Source organism: Calidris pugnax, unplaced genomic scaffold, assembly GCF_001431845.1.
Source record: "Calidris pugnax isolate Ruff unplaced genomic scaffold, ASM143184v1 scaffold24, whole genome shotgun sequence".
Classification (NCBI taxonomy): domain Eukaryota; kingdom Metazoa; phylum Chordata; class Aves; order Charadriiformes; family Scolopacidae; genus Calidris; species Calidris pugnax.
Window position 1 is genome coordinate 2,187,079 of NW_015090922.1, and position 14,098 is coordinate 2,201,176.

The following is a 14,098-nucleotide window of genomic DNA, read 5'->3' on the forward strand; positions in this document are numbered from 1 at the left end:
CAAACATTTTCATCCTGTTCTGGCTTGAATGATTGTATTAGTTAGTAGCTAGTCAGCTAGATCCTGTTTTCCTGCTGGCTAGTTGAGCAGATTGTGGGCTCCCTGCAAATCCAGAAGAGAAAGACGACAGCACAGGATTGCACTTTCTCTTGGAATTTTAAGGTAGACTACGAATGCTTCAAGTTCCTTCCCTACACTCTTTAGGAGATGTATTAAAAATGTTCTGAGATTCATTTCTGCCTCTCAGTTGAGAAAATTTTGAAAGACTCATTTCATTAAATAATTATCTGAGGTGGTCAAAAGTTACACCTTCATCAAATGACAAGTATGTGTTAGCAATTTAACAGGTCATTTGAAGAGGATTTCTGGCTTTAAGGCTGTGTGCGTTGTGTTCACATATTCAGGAATTGGTCTTAGTTGTCTCAAGTAAAGATGACTGCTTTCCGTGAAGATTTTGCATTGAATTCAATTCATACTGCATTAACTAGAGCTCAGTGTTGCAATCAAAGTGACTCTGGAATGAGAGAAGAGGCTCAGTGAAGGGAAATGAGATGGCTGAGAAAATTCTCTGATGTGTGAGAAAAGGGATTATTCCTTTGAAGGAATAAGGGCAAGTAAGGGAGGTGTGTGTTGGGAGATGGGAGGAACAAAGGGGTATCATGCTCGGTTTTGCTGCAAAAATTACCTTCTAGTTCAGCTGGAATTGGCGTTGTTTTGTGTGGCATCTGTCTTCAGTCCCAGGAAAGCCTTGCTAAAAGAATAAGAAACGAAGTATGAGATTTATATATGTGTAATTTGCATTTGAGGAGATACTTTTGAGTTGTTCGTTGCAGTAGATGAAAGCAGCAAAAGAAGAACTGAAGGATGTCATACAACCGTAAATAAGCCTATTCTAATTCTTTCTAATAGAATTATGTGTATGTAAGATTTATGGTGGGTTTTGTGCTAGTCTTTAACAGTTATATATTGGTTCTTGAAAAGATTTTTGGGATATTCTGTATGTAAAAGCAAGGATAGGAATGGCTTCGGTGCAGCTGTTCCTGTAGTGTCTTAGATGATACTTTAGTTCATAGGAAAATGGGGAGGAGGAAAAAGAAACACAGGGGCTTTTTATTTCCAGGGTCGTCTTATTTTGTTCATCTAATCTTAGGAAAACACTTTGAGGTTAAATTTATTTGAAATTATTAGTAAACCTAGAAATTCAGTTTTCCAGTTATTAAATAATCAAACCTTTTTTAGGGAAAAGATGCATGCTTTTTCCACTGTTCTGGGGTCCTTTCTCTTAGAGCAAAGATAGTTCATTAAATCCTTGCTGATAGGGGAATGCACTTATTCATATCAAACTGAATAATTTAGTATCTTTGGGAAATGAGAACTGAAACAAAAACTGGGCTTAACTAATTGAAATATGCATAGAGACTATAGGAGATCAAAATGAGAAATTTATGTGTGGGGTGAGGGGAGATCTCAAATGCTTCTGCTCATATTGTTGTGCTTCATATCATGCTAAACTTGTTTTGAGAGAAAAATTATTCTACTGCAATGAAGTAATTATGCTGTACCTGTGCTCTTGGCAAGCTTCTGGAGCAGGCTGTCAGAATGGGAGCAACATGATGAGGTATTACCTTTCTTGTAAGAAGTCAGATAATATCTCTGGTTTTGCTAGTGAGCTCTTTATTTTCCTTTACAATGTGGCATTGATTAAAGAAATTTTTTTTTGTAGTAACTAGATTCTATAATAGCTAATCCTGATTAATTGATTCTGATTTATATGCCAAAATATTAACCTAGAGGAAGTTTCAACTGTTTATTGGACAAAATACTATTGCTCCATTTTAATTGCACATAAGATCACTAAAAACATCATTACTTTTAGTTGTGGTATTTGGAAGTGAAGGGAGAGTTGCTAAGTTTTTGGAGTTACAATCACTTTTGAGTGTTGCCTGTGTGGTGTTTCTGATTTGTGTGGTTCTTCGGGATCAGCAGTGTTATGGGGTGAGAGCATTAAAGTTTGGGTGGGCAGCCCAAAGAACGTCATTAAAATTTGGTAGTTGGTCTTAACTACATGGGAAGTGTGTATTAGTTTTTTGGATAAAGTTTTGTTTAATAAACATTGGGTAGTGTTAGTTTATCTTTCTCTTGTTGTCTTATAAATATTACCAGTAGAAGTTGTGGCTATATTAAATCTCCTGTCTCTCGGAAACAGGGTGTTGTCATAGAATCATGAGCATCATTGTGGAAATACAGCTTTGTTAGGCTCATTTCTTTAGTACTATATGCAAAAAGTGACAGCATCTATAACACTGCTGTTTAAGCAAATTCTGACAGAACTGTGGAAAAAAAAATAATAAATTTCCTGCAGTAGATGGTATTGATACATTTGACTTTCGATACTTTTTTAAGATTGTGATACTTGTTAAGTGTCTGTAGTTCTCTGATGTTGAAGCTCTGTCTCCTCCTGTGTTAAAGGATGGCAAACTGCAAGCTCTGGCTTGAGATCACCCAGGAAGCTGGTGCTGGGACAAACCTGGCACCCTGTTATCAGCACCCGCTTTCCAAGGCTCTGCTGGCACTTCCTATCAATGGAGACTTATCTCTACTTAAATACAAATAGATTTTAATGAATATTTTTTCTTCTTTTCCCGTTTTACTACCTTTATTGGGTAAAAGTGCTTGTGTAGTGGAATATAAAACATTTATTTTCAGTATAGAAAATGCAAAATAGTTACCACACTAATAAAATACAGTGATGAGTAAATAGTACTTAAAAAACAGTAGCTGTGTATGAGGAATTAGATAGTTGAAGGAAATGGAAGTCTTAGCTGGAAGATGGTTCACCAGAACAGAAGTACTAGAGAACAGTTTTGTCACTTGCTAATGCCTTGCTTTTTGACCATCACAGTCTTGCTTATACATCCATACTGTAAGTCAAGGTCTAGAGGAGTAGGGCTGCTTTGCTTCTGCTAAAGGCGAGTTATTGAGTCTCCCCAGACTTTGTTCTGTAACATCGCAGGGCAGGACAGGCTCTGGATGAGACAAGTGAAAGAGATTACTCTACCATAATAATTTTTCTTATTACTTCCTAGCGTAGATCTTGGAAAAAGCCTACTTTGTTGCAAGCACTTAGTAAAGCAGGTTCTTTTTTTTTTAAAAAAAAAATTCTTATAGTCTATAACAAAAATGCATCTTTTTGCAGTGGTTTTGAACTCTTGCCTGTGGTGTGTTCTTTGCCCCACAGGTATACTCAAACTGTCCTTAAAATCTTTTCTAAAGACTATAATTAATCAGTACACTTTCCTTTTTAGCATATGCCTATATAAATTAATTTGTTGTCTGCTTTCAGTCCATTTTTCAGTCATACTTTGATTCAGTCAGTCATACTCTGATTTGAATATCATTCTGTATAACTGGAATGTTCCTTAGTTTTGGCACTAACGTACTGAGATATGAAAGAGGGGGAAATCTTAATTACCAAGTTGTTTCTCTGGGGGGAAAACTGAGATCTTCACCTCAAACTACAATTCTTATGTGTGGTGGTTGATCAGCTTTTTCTATAGGTACTAGGTTGTCGTTTTTTTAAAATTAGATTTTGTCTTTTAATGCTGAACAGTACAGTAATTGCAGGAGTGGATTTTTTGTGTGTGTTTTGGCTTTTTGAGACCCTGGGGCATGTGGGGTCCTGAGACAGATTTCACGTGACCCGGCTGCCAGTGGTTCCCCAAAAAACACTTCACACGTCCTTACGGTACCAGGACCTGTCCAGTGAAATGAAAATACATCTTGTAGCTTGTTGTATAACTTGTATTGTTTCTATCCTGAACAGCAGATACTGTTTTAGAGATATTACCTCATAGGAATATGGTATCTTCAGTGTCAATGCTGCTGGCACGAGGGAGGGGACATTAAAAGAAAAGGAGAGTTTGGTGTGAAACTCCAAAGCAGACAATGTTATTGTAAAGATTGAAGGAATTTATGAAACAAAAAGAACTGAGGGAAGAGAAACCATGTGTTTCCATCTCCAGTTTGCTAATTATACTTTTCATAGGGTTGTGCCATTGGAGTTAATTCAGCTCTTGAATGGAGATATGGAGGTAAGAAGGTAATTGGAGGTGAAAATGAAGGAGTTTGATAAAGCTACAAATCTGGTTGTGGTTTAAAAAGGTGATGTTTGGGATGCTTAATTTGGGTCAAGCAGACCCCAGCAGTTCTCTGAGTGATGCCAGACTAGTGACTGCGTGAAGAACCAGAACTGGCCCAACAAGTGAAAACACTTGTTGCAGAGCTTTCCCCCTGGGATTTTTAACGCTTTGGATTTCCAGTCCATCTCTCACTATGCATTTGCCTGAACTGTCACAGAGGAAGGTGAGAATAAGCTGGAAAACAGAAAGCATTTAAACTGGAACGACTGCTGAACAAATTAGTATGAAATTATATCCTCTGTCTGTCAGAGCGCGCCACGCAGTGCACCATCTGTGCTTTCTTTAGGAAAGAAAGATGTTCGGCTTTCCGTAAAAACTCAGAATGAACAGACCATTCAGCCTCATCTCTTACTTGGCTCATACCGGTTTCTGAAGATAAAGTGATGCTGTAGAAGGATCAGACTCTTTTTCCAGGCAGTATCTGTGAATATTTCTCTTGGGGTTTGATGTTTCTGAAGTACCTTGAAGTGTTCAAAAGCCTCTGAGAGAGCTTTTTATTAGCTAGCTCCTGCTTTTTTATTTATTATACTGTCTGCCTCACTATCCAGACCATTAGCAATGAAGTGGTGGTCTTGGCTTCCTGTAATAACTTAATTTTATAGGATATAACATACTTCTTCACCTGCTGTGTACCTTTAACTTGCCAGTGTCTGTTAACATGGTGGTTATTAAAAGGAGTCTGTGCTTGCAGGGAGGAATTTGCCAGAGAACAGGCCAAGTGACTTGGTAGCTGAACTTTTTTTTTCTTGAAAACCTTTGGTATACTCAGGTTACGTTTCCTAATGGCAAAAATATGTAAGAAATACAATCCTTTGCATTAAAAATAATATATATTTGTGTCTGTGGGTATCTTTTGGCAATACTCCAGTCAAAAATAGTACATCCGTGGCAACATCATGTATTTAGGTATGAGGGCCTACTGCTTGCTGAAAAAAATAAGACAAACACTATAGTACATTCCCTGCTTTTATCTTCTAGAAGTAAGTTCTTACATTACTCTTTAACTGTTACTATTATACATTTTACAGTTCTCAGGTTTTGCTGTCTTTGTGACCACAGTGTGACCACTCTGCTGTTTTGAGTAAATGAACCTTTTTTTGAATAGCCTTTAAAGATGGCACTTGCTGTGAAGTGGGAGGCAGATTACCTCACTTTGATGTCTCAATATGTCAAGCATGGACTCTTCATGTTTTTGGATGACTTTCACAAGTTCAGATGGTGAACAACTTTTACATTTTGATATTTGAGATAGGGAAGATCTCATTACGACTCCATCACTCTGACTACTTTAGTGGAATATCAGCAAGAAATTGCTGGTTTGCTTTGGGACCTTTTCAGAACTGGATACATTTTAATTGTCTTTAATTCTGCTTGCTTATAAACCATAATCTTAAGTGTAGCTACAGTCTAAATAATTTCTCGACTTACCATTTTTACAGAAATGATGCATTCATATTCTACTGTATTCCATTCCACACTTCATCCTTCATTCTGATTCTTTTAAAATAATTTTGCACTGTAAATACATTTGTGAGGAAAGTGGAAAAGCCTCTTTGTTTTTTGAAGATAGATCTGGCATATACAATTATTTAAAAGATTTGTGATTGAGAATTGCCCATCGGTAAAAGTCAAAGGTGAATTTGCATGCCCTTCTTCTCTTTTGCATTTCTCGTGGTTAACAGAACTCACAATTCATTATACACCTCTCTTCCCTCGGACACAATTCTTGCCTACTGACAAAGGAAGGTCTTTGTTCCAGGTTGATGAGCTAAAATGCAAGTAAATTTTGGTGTGACCTGTAGAAACATACTTTATCTTCCTTCTCTTGATATGGTGATAAGCTTCTGATGTTTTTTTCTCCTGTTCTTTTTTTTTTTTTTTTTCCCCAGTGTTCTATTTAGGTGAGTGTTTTACTTTTTTGAGCCTCTTCTGTTCCTCCCAAGAGTACTTGTTCAATGTTTTAAGAAAAATCTCAGACTTGGAGTGCTTTTCAGAGCTTTTGTTAAGTCCCATCATATACAAAATTTATTTTGCATTTCTGTGAAACTTTTTCATCCATGTGAAATAAATCCATTCTGCAAATATGTGCAGTAGCATTTGTTGCAGCTTTTATTTGCTGTATTATGTTGTTGGGCTTGTTTGGCTTAAAAAGCAGAAGTAAAAAGTTCTTATGTCATGTGATGGCTGGCCTCTTTCCTTGGCTTTGTGCTTTTTTTGCAAAGTAGAAGTTCAAATCATTAATTTATGGTCTGTCTTTGCTTTTAGGTCCTACATTGCCTCGACAGAATTCACAGCTTCCCTCTCAAGTACAAAATGGTCCATCACAAGAAGAGCTGGAAATCCAGAGAAGGTATGGTATTATAAGAGAACAGCTGTTCAATTAAGGAATGTTGTGGCTCCTCACCAACGATGACAAATCAGAATCAAGGACTTACAGTTACTCTCTTGCATTAGGGCAGTATTTTATGCTCGGAGTGTTCAGTAGTGCAGCTTTTGGGTGTAAAAACTTTATGGGTAGATCCCTTGCTTGTCGTCTCCACCCGTTCAAATGCTGGATTGCTGCTGGCCTGTCATGGATTTGTTGAAGGTCTGATAAGAAGCCTTGGAAGATTTCATTGCTGTTGTTTTCAACCAGACTAATTAATTTTCCAGTGCCTGCGGTGTCTTCAGTTTTTGACACATGCATATAAAGAAGAAAACAGCAAGCAAGGAAGGAAGTTTTAACTTTTAGAAGTAGAGAATTAAGCTGTCATGGAGAGTGACAATTTTTCTTCCTGAATGTGGATGCACTCGGTTGCACTAGATCAAAATATTGTATTGGAAAGCTTGTTCACCTTTACACTACACTAGTTCTTCACCAAAGAAACCTTCATTTTCTGCCTTTAGCATATATAAATTTATGGAACGTCTAGTAGTCTTAACTTTCAGCTGTAGCAATACTGGTTATATCTGTGCTGCCCTCGGGGAGTAATCCCTGTTCCCTGCCCAGTCAGCAGTCCTCCAAGCTGAGCTGTTCCCTTCAATGAGAAGCCACTGTACCCTGTCCCATGCTCAGTAGGATATTTTTCAGACCTGTAGCATTCTTAACATATGTGGGGTTTTTTCAGTTCCTTTTAAATATCACTATGTATCAATCATGTGCTCAAATTCTGGGAACAAACCTTTTACTTGCCATATTCCTGCTTTTTTTGGCAATACTGGTTAGTGCTGTAGATTGCCATTTTATATGTCCAAGTCCCAGACACTCTAAGTCTTCTAGAGATAGTTTTATCAGACTAAGTTAAATGAAAACAGTAAGACCTTGGGCTGTCCCAAGCACACTGCCTGTGGTGCGGACCTGGATTATTTTACCATCAAAATACTCCCAGGAGATTAGCTGTTCCCTTCCAGAAGGGATGCTGAGAGTCGTTTAGGTCACATGCAGTACAGATACAGGGAATGGGATCCTTGAATAAATAGGAAGTGGTCCAGATTGATGGTGTAAATGCACTTAATAACTTCCAGTGGTAACTGGAAAAATATTTTAACATGTTAGATCTAATTGGCGCTGAAGGTTTTTCTGTTTTGATATTTTGCCTTTAGTTTGTTTATGCAAATTTGAGCAGAACCAGATTGCTAATTTGGGAATAATTCAATTTGATAAACTAGCTATGTGTGTTGAACAAAGTTTCGACATCAAAATTGGTCATACTACTTCATCTGCAGTATGTTCTTAAATTTGCACAGGGATTACTTTATCTGAAAGTCTTGTTTAAAAACAAACAGCAAGAAGCTCATTGCAAATCTGTCTGATGTGTTTACCTGTGAGTCTGCTGTCATGATAAAGGTCTTTTATGTCACTTCTTCAGACAGACTTTTAAAAAGCTTTTTTCTTTTATATTTATTCTGTTCCACAAAATAATAGCTTTTAATATTTTTATTTCCTGTCTATTCCTTTAGGAGGCTGCAATAATTGAAATTCATAATGCTGAAATACATTTCAGAGAAGCATTGTAGATAGAGGTCTCCTCAGAAAAAAAGTGCTGCCTCATATTAAGAGCTCTCCAAGTCTCTCTTGATTTCTTTTGTGTGTAAAGGACATATTATCAGATGGCATTCTTAGGGCTTCACTTTCTCATGTGATCAGTGTGCTCTACTTGTTTTCATCTAATATAATGTCCTCTCTCAAGTCTGGTCCTGGTTTTGATTTGTTTTTCCCCTGAAAAAGGATAGAGAAGTGGAATGAGTGTTTACTCGCGTGGCTAGCCAGATTGTCTGTGGAAGGACTATTGCTGCTGTGCCATTAAGCCTAAGAAGAACATGTAATTTTGTTAAAATATTTCACAAATGGTCCTCCAGTCTCTTTACTGCTGTAACTGTATGATTATAATTCAGTTCAGTTTAAGCTAAAACTTTTCTTCTGCAGTAGTTGTCTTTCAGCTTCTAGACTGTAATAACAATAGTCTTACCACCATAATGTAGAGAGTAGTAAATAGTTGGGAAGAAAAGGTTTAGGTATATATTACTTTTAGCTTATATACAGGTGACATTTACAGTCAGTGTGGGCAGAATTGAATTCTGCAAGGACCAGTAAGACTCCAGGGAATGCAAGAGGAGGAAATAAATGTTACTGTGTACCATTTATTAACATCACAAACACGGGGTTTGTGATGGATCAGTAGAAAGACAGGCTTTATATCTATTGCTTGTGAAATGCATGTCTGTGGGGTAGGGGTTTTGATTAAGATGTGGCTTGAGAATTGTTGTCTTTAAGTGCTGGTCTCATATCCCTCCCCTTAAGTGCACCTGATTCAGTAATGTTTGACCGACTCCCATCTTAAAAGATATTTAGGAAAATATTTTTAAAAATTATTTTAAGCCTGAGAAAAAAAGATCTGCTTGCATAAAAATTAAAGTAGAAAAAGGGACCCCATGGAGGTCAGCTGGGCCAACCCTCTGTCCAAAGCGGAGCTAATTTCAAAGTTACATTTTGTGGCTTGTAGCTTCAGGGTTTTCCTAGACACAAACAGAAATGTTTCCTCAGAAATGTTTTGTCAGAGGAGTGACCAGTGAAGAATGGCATATAAAAGAGAGCTCTTTGACTGATCTGATGTTTTCCTTCGCTTTTGTAACTGGTGTTCAAGAATCTTGGGGAAATTGGGAACTGAAGAATTAAATCAGATCATTGTCAACAGAAATGTATTATTTTGGTTCAAAGATTTTTCTCTATTTTAGAAAGGGTTTAGTTGCCCTGTGTTTTGAGTAAAAGTACTAAAGTAGTAATACTACGTTGTTTATTTTGCTGCAGAGGCTGTTGCTTGAATGTTTGTGGTGTTTGCTGTGCAGCAATGACAATCTGTAAAGCCATTAGGACCCAATGTGTGATCTAAAACTCTGAGGTTTTTGAGGCCAAGATTTCACACAAGGTGGTCAATGAAATTATTTTGTCTAGTGAATTGATAACTTTGTTACTTTCTTTTAAGAAGCCTTAACACATAGTATATGCTTTCCCTGTCGACGTGGGGAGTACTTTAAAATAACTGTAATTTTCCATAACTTGCACTCATTTAAGTACAGTAATAACAAGCTTTAAAACGCTCCACCTTCCATTTTCAACCCTCAGAAATGAAGGGGATTTTTTTGTTACATGGGTTATTTTTCATTTTGTCAAAGTGGTAGGCAGTGTTTATAAATTCTACTGATTGCTGGATAATGACCCAACTTCAGTTGACACACGTAATTGTTAATAACTTCAGAGTTACTTAATGTCAAATACCATTTTAAAATATAAGATTAGTTCATGGCATGCCTCTGTGTGCTACTCGTGCATGTAAATTTACCTTCTCTTCTAGCCACGATAAATATATTGTCAGGAATATGAGTCACTGAGTTGGTATCTAATATGACACTTGGGAATTTAATGAGTTAATGTTTATAAATAACTTCAAAATCATCGCTGCTTCATAAATAAAGAGACCAAGAACACCAGAAACAGAGAAAGCATATCGATTGTAGAATAATGAAGGTGTACAAGCCGCCCGTTGTCCTTCAAGGGCGTAATGGACCAAAACTTGACCGACTTCTGTCGTAAGTACTTAAAAATGTTGGAAGTTTGCATAAACATATTATCCCGGCGGTTTGTCATTGTTAAATACTTCTTTTGCTTACAGTTTTAGTTTATTTCATGGATTGGGATGATACCGTTAAAGAAAACTGGGTGTGTGACTGCTAGAAAGTAGTATTGATACAGTGTGGTTGTCATAACATCTTTTGGGAGGGTTCTTAGCACAAGGGCAGAGGCTGACAAGGGTGGCAGTTTCTTATTTACCGATAGACTTAAAGGAATGCTTTTAATTTTACATAGTGAAAGTATTTTTTCTGAATTTCGCTAATGTTAATTTTTAACTGCAGTAAAAGAATCCCCCCCACACACCCCAATAAATTAGTAATCATTACTGTACAATTCCTGCGCTGTTTTGAAGACATGTGTGGAAATACTGAAAAAAACCCAACAACCCAAACTGTTTCCCACAATTCAGTAGCAAAGTGTAAGTGTAGCTATAATGATTTAAAGGAAGGAAAGTTTGGCCGTTGCTTTGTGTCCCTGGTAGCCTGGTTTCTACTGATTTCCCACAGCCCATGACCTTTCCCTAATTAGTAGCCAGATGTAGTTTCTTGTTTTCCCAGCTTATTTTTGAGGAAGTAGGATCTCTTTAAAGGCATATGAATTGATTAGATAACTAAGCAAACAGTTCTAATCAGAGATATGCATAGGAATATAATATAGTAGTTGCCTTTTTGGTTTGGGGTATAAGAGTGGTCAGTAGAATAGGGACAGGAAACAAAAGGAGACCAGCAGAAAGACCCATCTGTTTATCTCACTTTAAGGACTTAATTTTTTTTTTTCTTGCCCTCAAAGTTTTTTGGGTTTGTGTTTGTTGTTTGTTTTTTTGTTCGGTGGGGGTTTTTTTGGTTTTTTGGTTGTTTTTTGTTTTTGTTTTTTTTAGCGCCTCTCTCTTCCTCTTCAGTTTCTTCACAGTAAAGTTTTCCTTCATTCTGTCAAGTCTAGCTTTCAGAGACTTAATAACTGGCTTTATGGGGAGGTAATGGGTGCTGTCTGGTGAGGGTACTGAATAGCTGTAGATGTTGGGTAACATTGACATATTTAGCAGGCTGAGAAGAGCACTCTTCCATTAAGCAGTCTTTTGACTACATTGGCAAAATTGCTGCCTTAATTGCTGCAATTGAATATGGATGTTGCTTGAAGGGTGGTTCTGACAAGTATCTTAGTTAACACTTTTAAAAAATGTCTCTTTGAAATCTTACCCTTTCTGCAAAACTTTCAGTTCTGTGGTGTTTTTCTGTTTAATGCAAAACATGTAATTTGGATTAGAAACTGTTCTACATTTTTCCAGATTTTGGTTATTGTGGTTCCCTTTTATGAAATTAGTTCTGTCCCGACTATATTCACTAGAATACCACTGAGGGAGTTGCCAATGGAAGCAGATTTTTCTACTATTTTTTTTTTTTCCTAAAATTTGATGTGCACAGATGATTTCCTGCAGCCGGGCTTCTGCCAGATACATAAGCTAACAGAACGCTTGAACTTAGTGAGTTGAAAAGATCAAGGTGAGGAAAACAAGACTTGATGAGGTTTGATCAAAGAGCATTACTCGATCCCTTTATCTACTAGAAATCCTGTATCTAAATAACCTTTAGGTTTATAGATGCCTCTTCATGTCTTCATTGTGGTGGTTGGTTACCAGTTTTTGCTTGACTGATAAAGCCTAGATTTCTCTTATTTTCTTATTTCCAACTAACGTAGTTTGAACTTAGAACATAAAAGCTTGTTGTTAGACCTTAAATCCCTTTTGATCAAGGAAATGAAAGCCTGTTAGTTTGGCCTTGCTAATGTGAAAAGCTTTAGAACTACTTTTGAAGAAAATAATAATTAACCAGATAAAACACAGCACAGTAAATTGTGCCCAGATAATATTTTCTTTTGGAAAAGCAGAAAGGCTGTTTATGTGGTGTTCCTGGGCTTCAGTAAAGCATTTGACAGATACTGAGGGGGTACCTTCTGTGATAAGGTGACCCACTCTGTAGATGAGGGAAAGGCTGTGGATGTTGTTTACCTGGACATTAGTAAGGCCTTTGACACCATTTCTCACAGCATTCTCCTGGAGAAACTGGCTGCTCATGGCTTTGATGGGCCTATGCTTTGCTGGGTAAAAAACTGGCTGGAGGCCAGGCCCAGAGAGTGGTGGTGAATGGAGTTAAATCGAGCTGGAGGCCAGTCACAAGTGGTGTCCCCAGAGCTTGTATCGGGGCTGGTTCTGTTTAATATCTGGATGAGGGGATTGAGTGCACCTAACACCAAGTTAGGTGGAAGTGTCGACCTGCTTGAAGGTAGGAAAGCCCTACAGAGGGATCTGGACAGGCTGGATCGATGGGCCAAGGCCAATGGGATGAGGTTCAACAAGGCCAAGTGCACTTGAGTCACACCAACCCCATGAACACTACAGGCCTTGGGAGGATTGTCTGGAGCTGCCCAGCAGAAAAGGACCTGGAGATGTTGGTTGACAGTCAGCTGACTATGAGCTAGCAGGGTGTCCAGGTGGCCAAGAAGGCCAACATCATCTTGGCCTGTATCAGGAACAGTGTGGTGAGTAGGACTAGGGAAGTGATTGAACAGTGTGCAGTATGCTCAGGTAGAAGCTGCCTGGACTGTCTAGCACGTGAACAATGGTTTTTAAAAAATAACTAAATAAAGCTAACTCAGAGTTTTAGTAAGAGCATGTAGCAAGTATTCAGTTCAGCTGATGCAAAGTGAAGTTCATGCAACTGAGAGAGCTTAGGAAGATGCCAAGAAGTTAAATACTGATCGCTTCTGCTGAGGTTACAATATTGGAACATCAAGTGCACCTTTTATTCATGAAGACTCCTGGTCTCAGTGGAGGCTGCCTGTGTTTGATGGAAATTTGCAATCTGTATTAACAAGGTTTAGATTATATTTTCTCATTGCAAATGAGTTATGAAATTTGGGGGGTGGTGTGTGTTCATTCCATGGTACAAAAACATTAATGGGTGGATCTTGAGATGCATATTCAGTAGGTTTATGTGACCATACATGAGAGTGAGCTCTGTGGCAAATACTGGATTTTGGAATGATGAGTAAGTATTTGATATTAAAGATGGAAGAACAAGCTTAAGTTGATACGCGGTTTTTATTATTCAGGCAAGTCCCTGCAAATTTGGAGGGCCGTAACAGACATAGCTTTTCCCTTTCTGAACTTGCACAGAAGATCATCAGAGGATTAAGCTATTAAAACTTAAACTATCAGCTAAGTTCAGAATAATCAACGTGTTAAACCACTCGCTCTTCTATTTTTTTCTGTTTTATTTTTTTCCTATGAACGGTTGTAATAGTGATAAAGTAGGTTGACTCTATCTTCTGTAGACAACAGCAAGCTTCAGATGGAGCTGAGGTCACCCCGCATCTGGTGCTGGCGCCTTTTGTTGCAGTGACTCAGTGGTGGGAGGAGGCGAGCCGTCATGTGAGATGTATTCCAGTAGGTAGTGACTGTTGTGTTAGATAATGGTATCTATGCCCACACACTGGGGCTTTCAGCATTTTTAGAATAAAACTCCACAAACGTTGCTGTCTTGTTTATTGCTCCATAGGTTGAGGCAGGAATGAGGAGCCAGCGCAAGAGCTTGGAGCAGCCCTGAAAGTCTGGGCATACGGAGGCTCTACGGACTTTTTCTCGTAGAGCTAGTCATTGCAATGCAACTTTAAAAATTTGTAAATGTATTTTAATGGTTCAATGTATTAGAATATTTATTTAATTGGTAAATTAAGTTTAATAGCCAGATCACCAACGCTGAACAACTCCATTGGTTTGGGTTGATGAATCCAA

The 14,098-nt window shown here is 37.9% G+C and overlaps 1 protein-coding gene across 5 annotated transcripts in view; it reads left to right on the top strand.

Moving 5' to 3' along the window:
• The window catches only part of ENAH (enabled homolog (Drosophila)), a 74,121-nt gene that overhangs the window by 32,793 nt on the left and 27,230 nt on the right, over positions 1 to 14,098 (top strand). For 3 of the 5 annotated variants that reach the window (XM_014950770.1, XM_014950772.1, XM_014950773.1), the window contains exons 4-5: positions 6,089 to 6,100; positions 6,465 to 6,549. In XM_014950770.1, coding sequence (XP_014806256.1) covers positions 6,089 to 6,100; positions 6,465 to 6,549 — 97 coding nt within the window. Of the gene's footprint in view, positions 1 to 6,088; positions 6,101 to 6,464; positions 6,550 to 10,129; positions 10,266 to 14,098 lie in introns of those variants that run through there. The other 2 variants (XM_014950774.1, XM_014950771.1) reach the window with 2 other exon arrangements.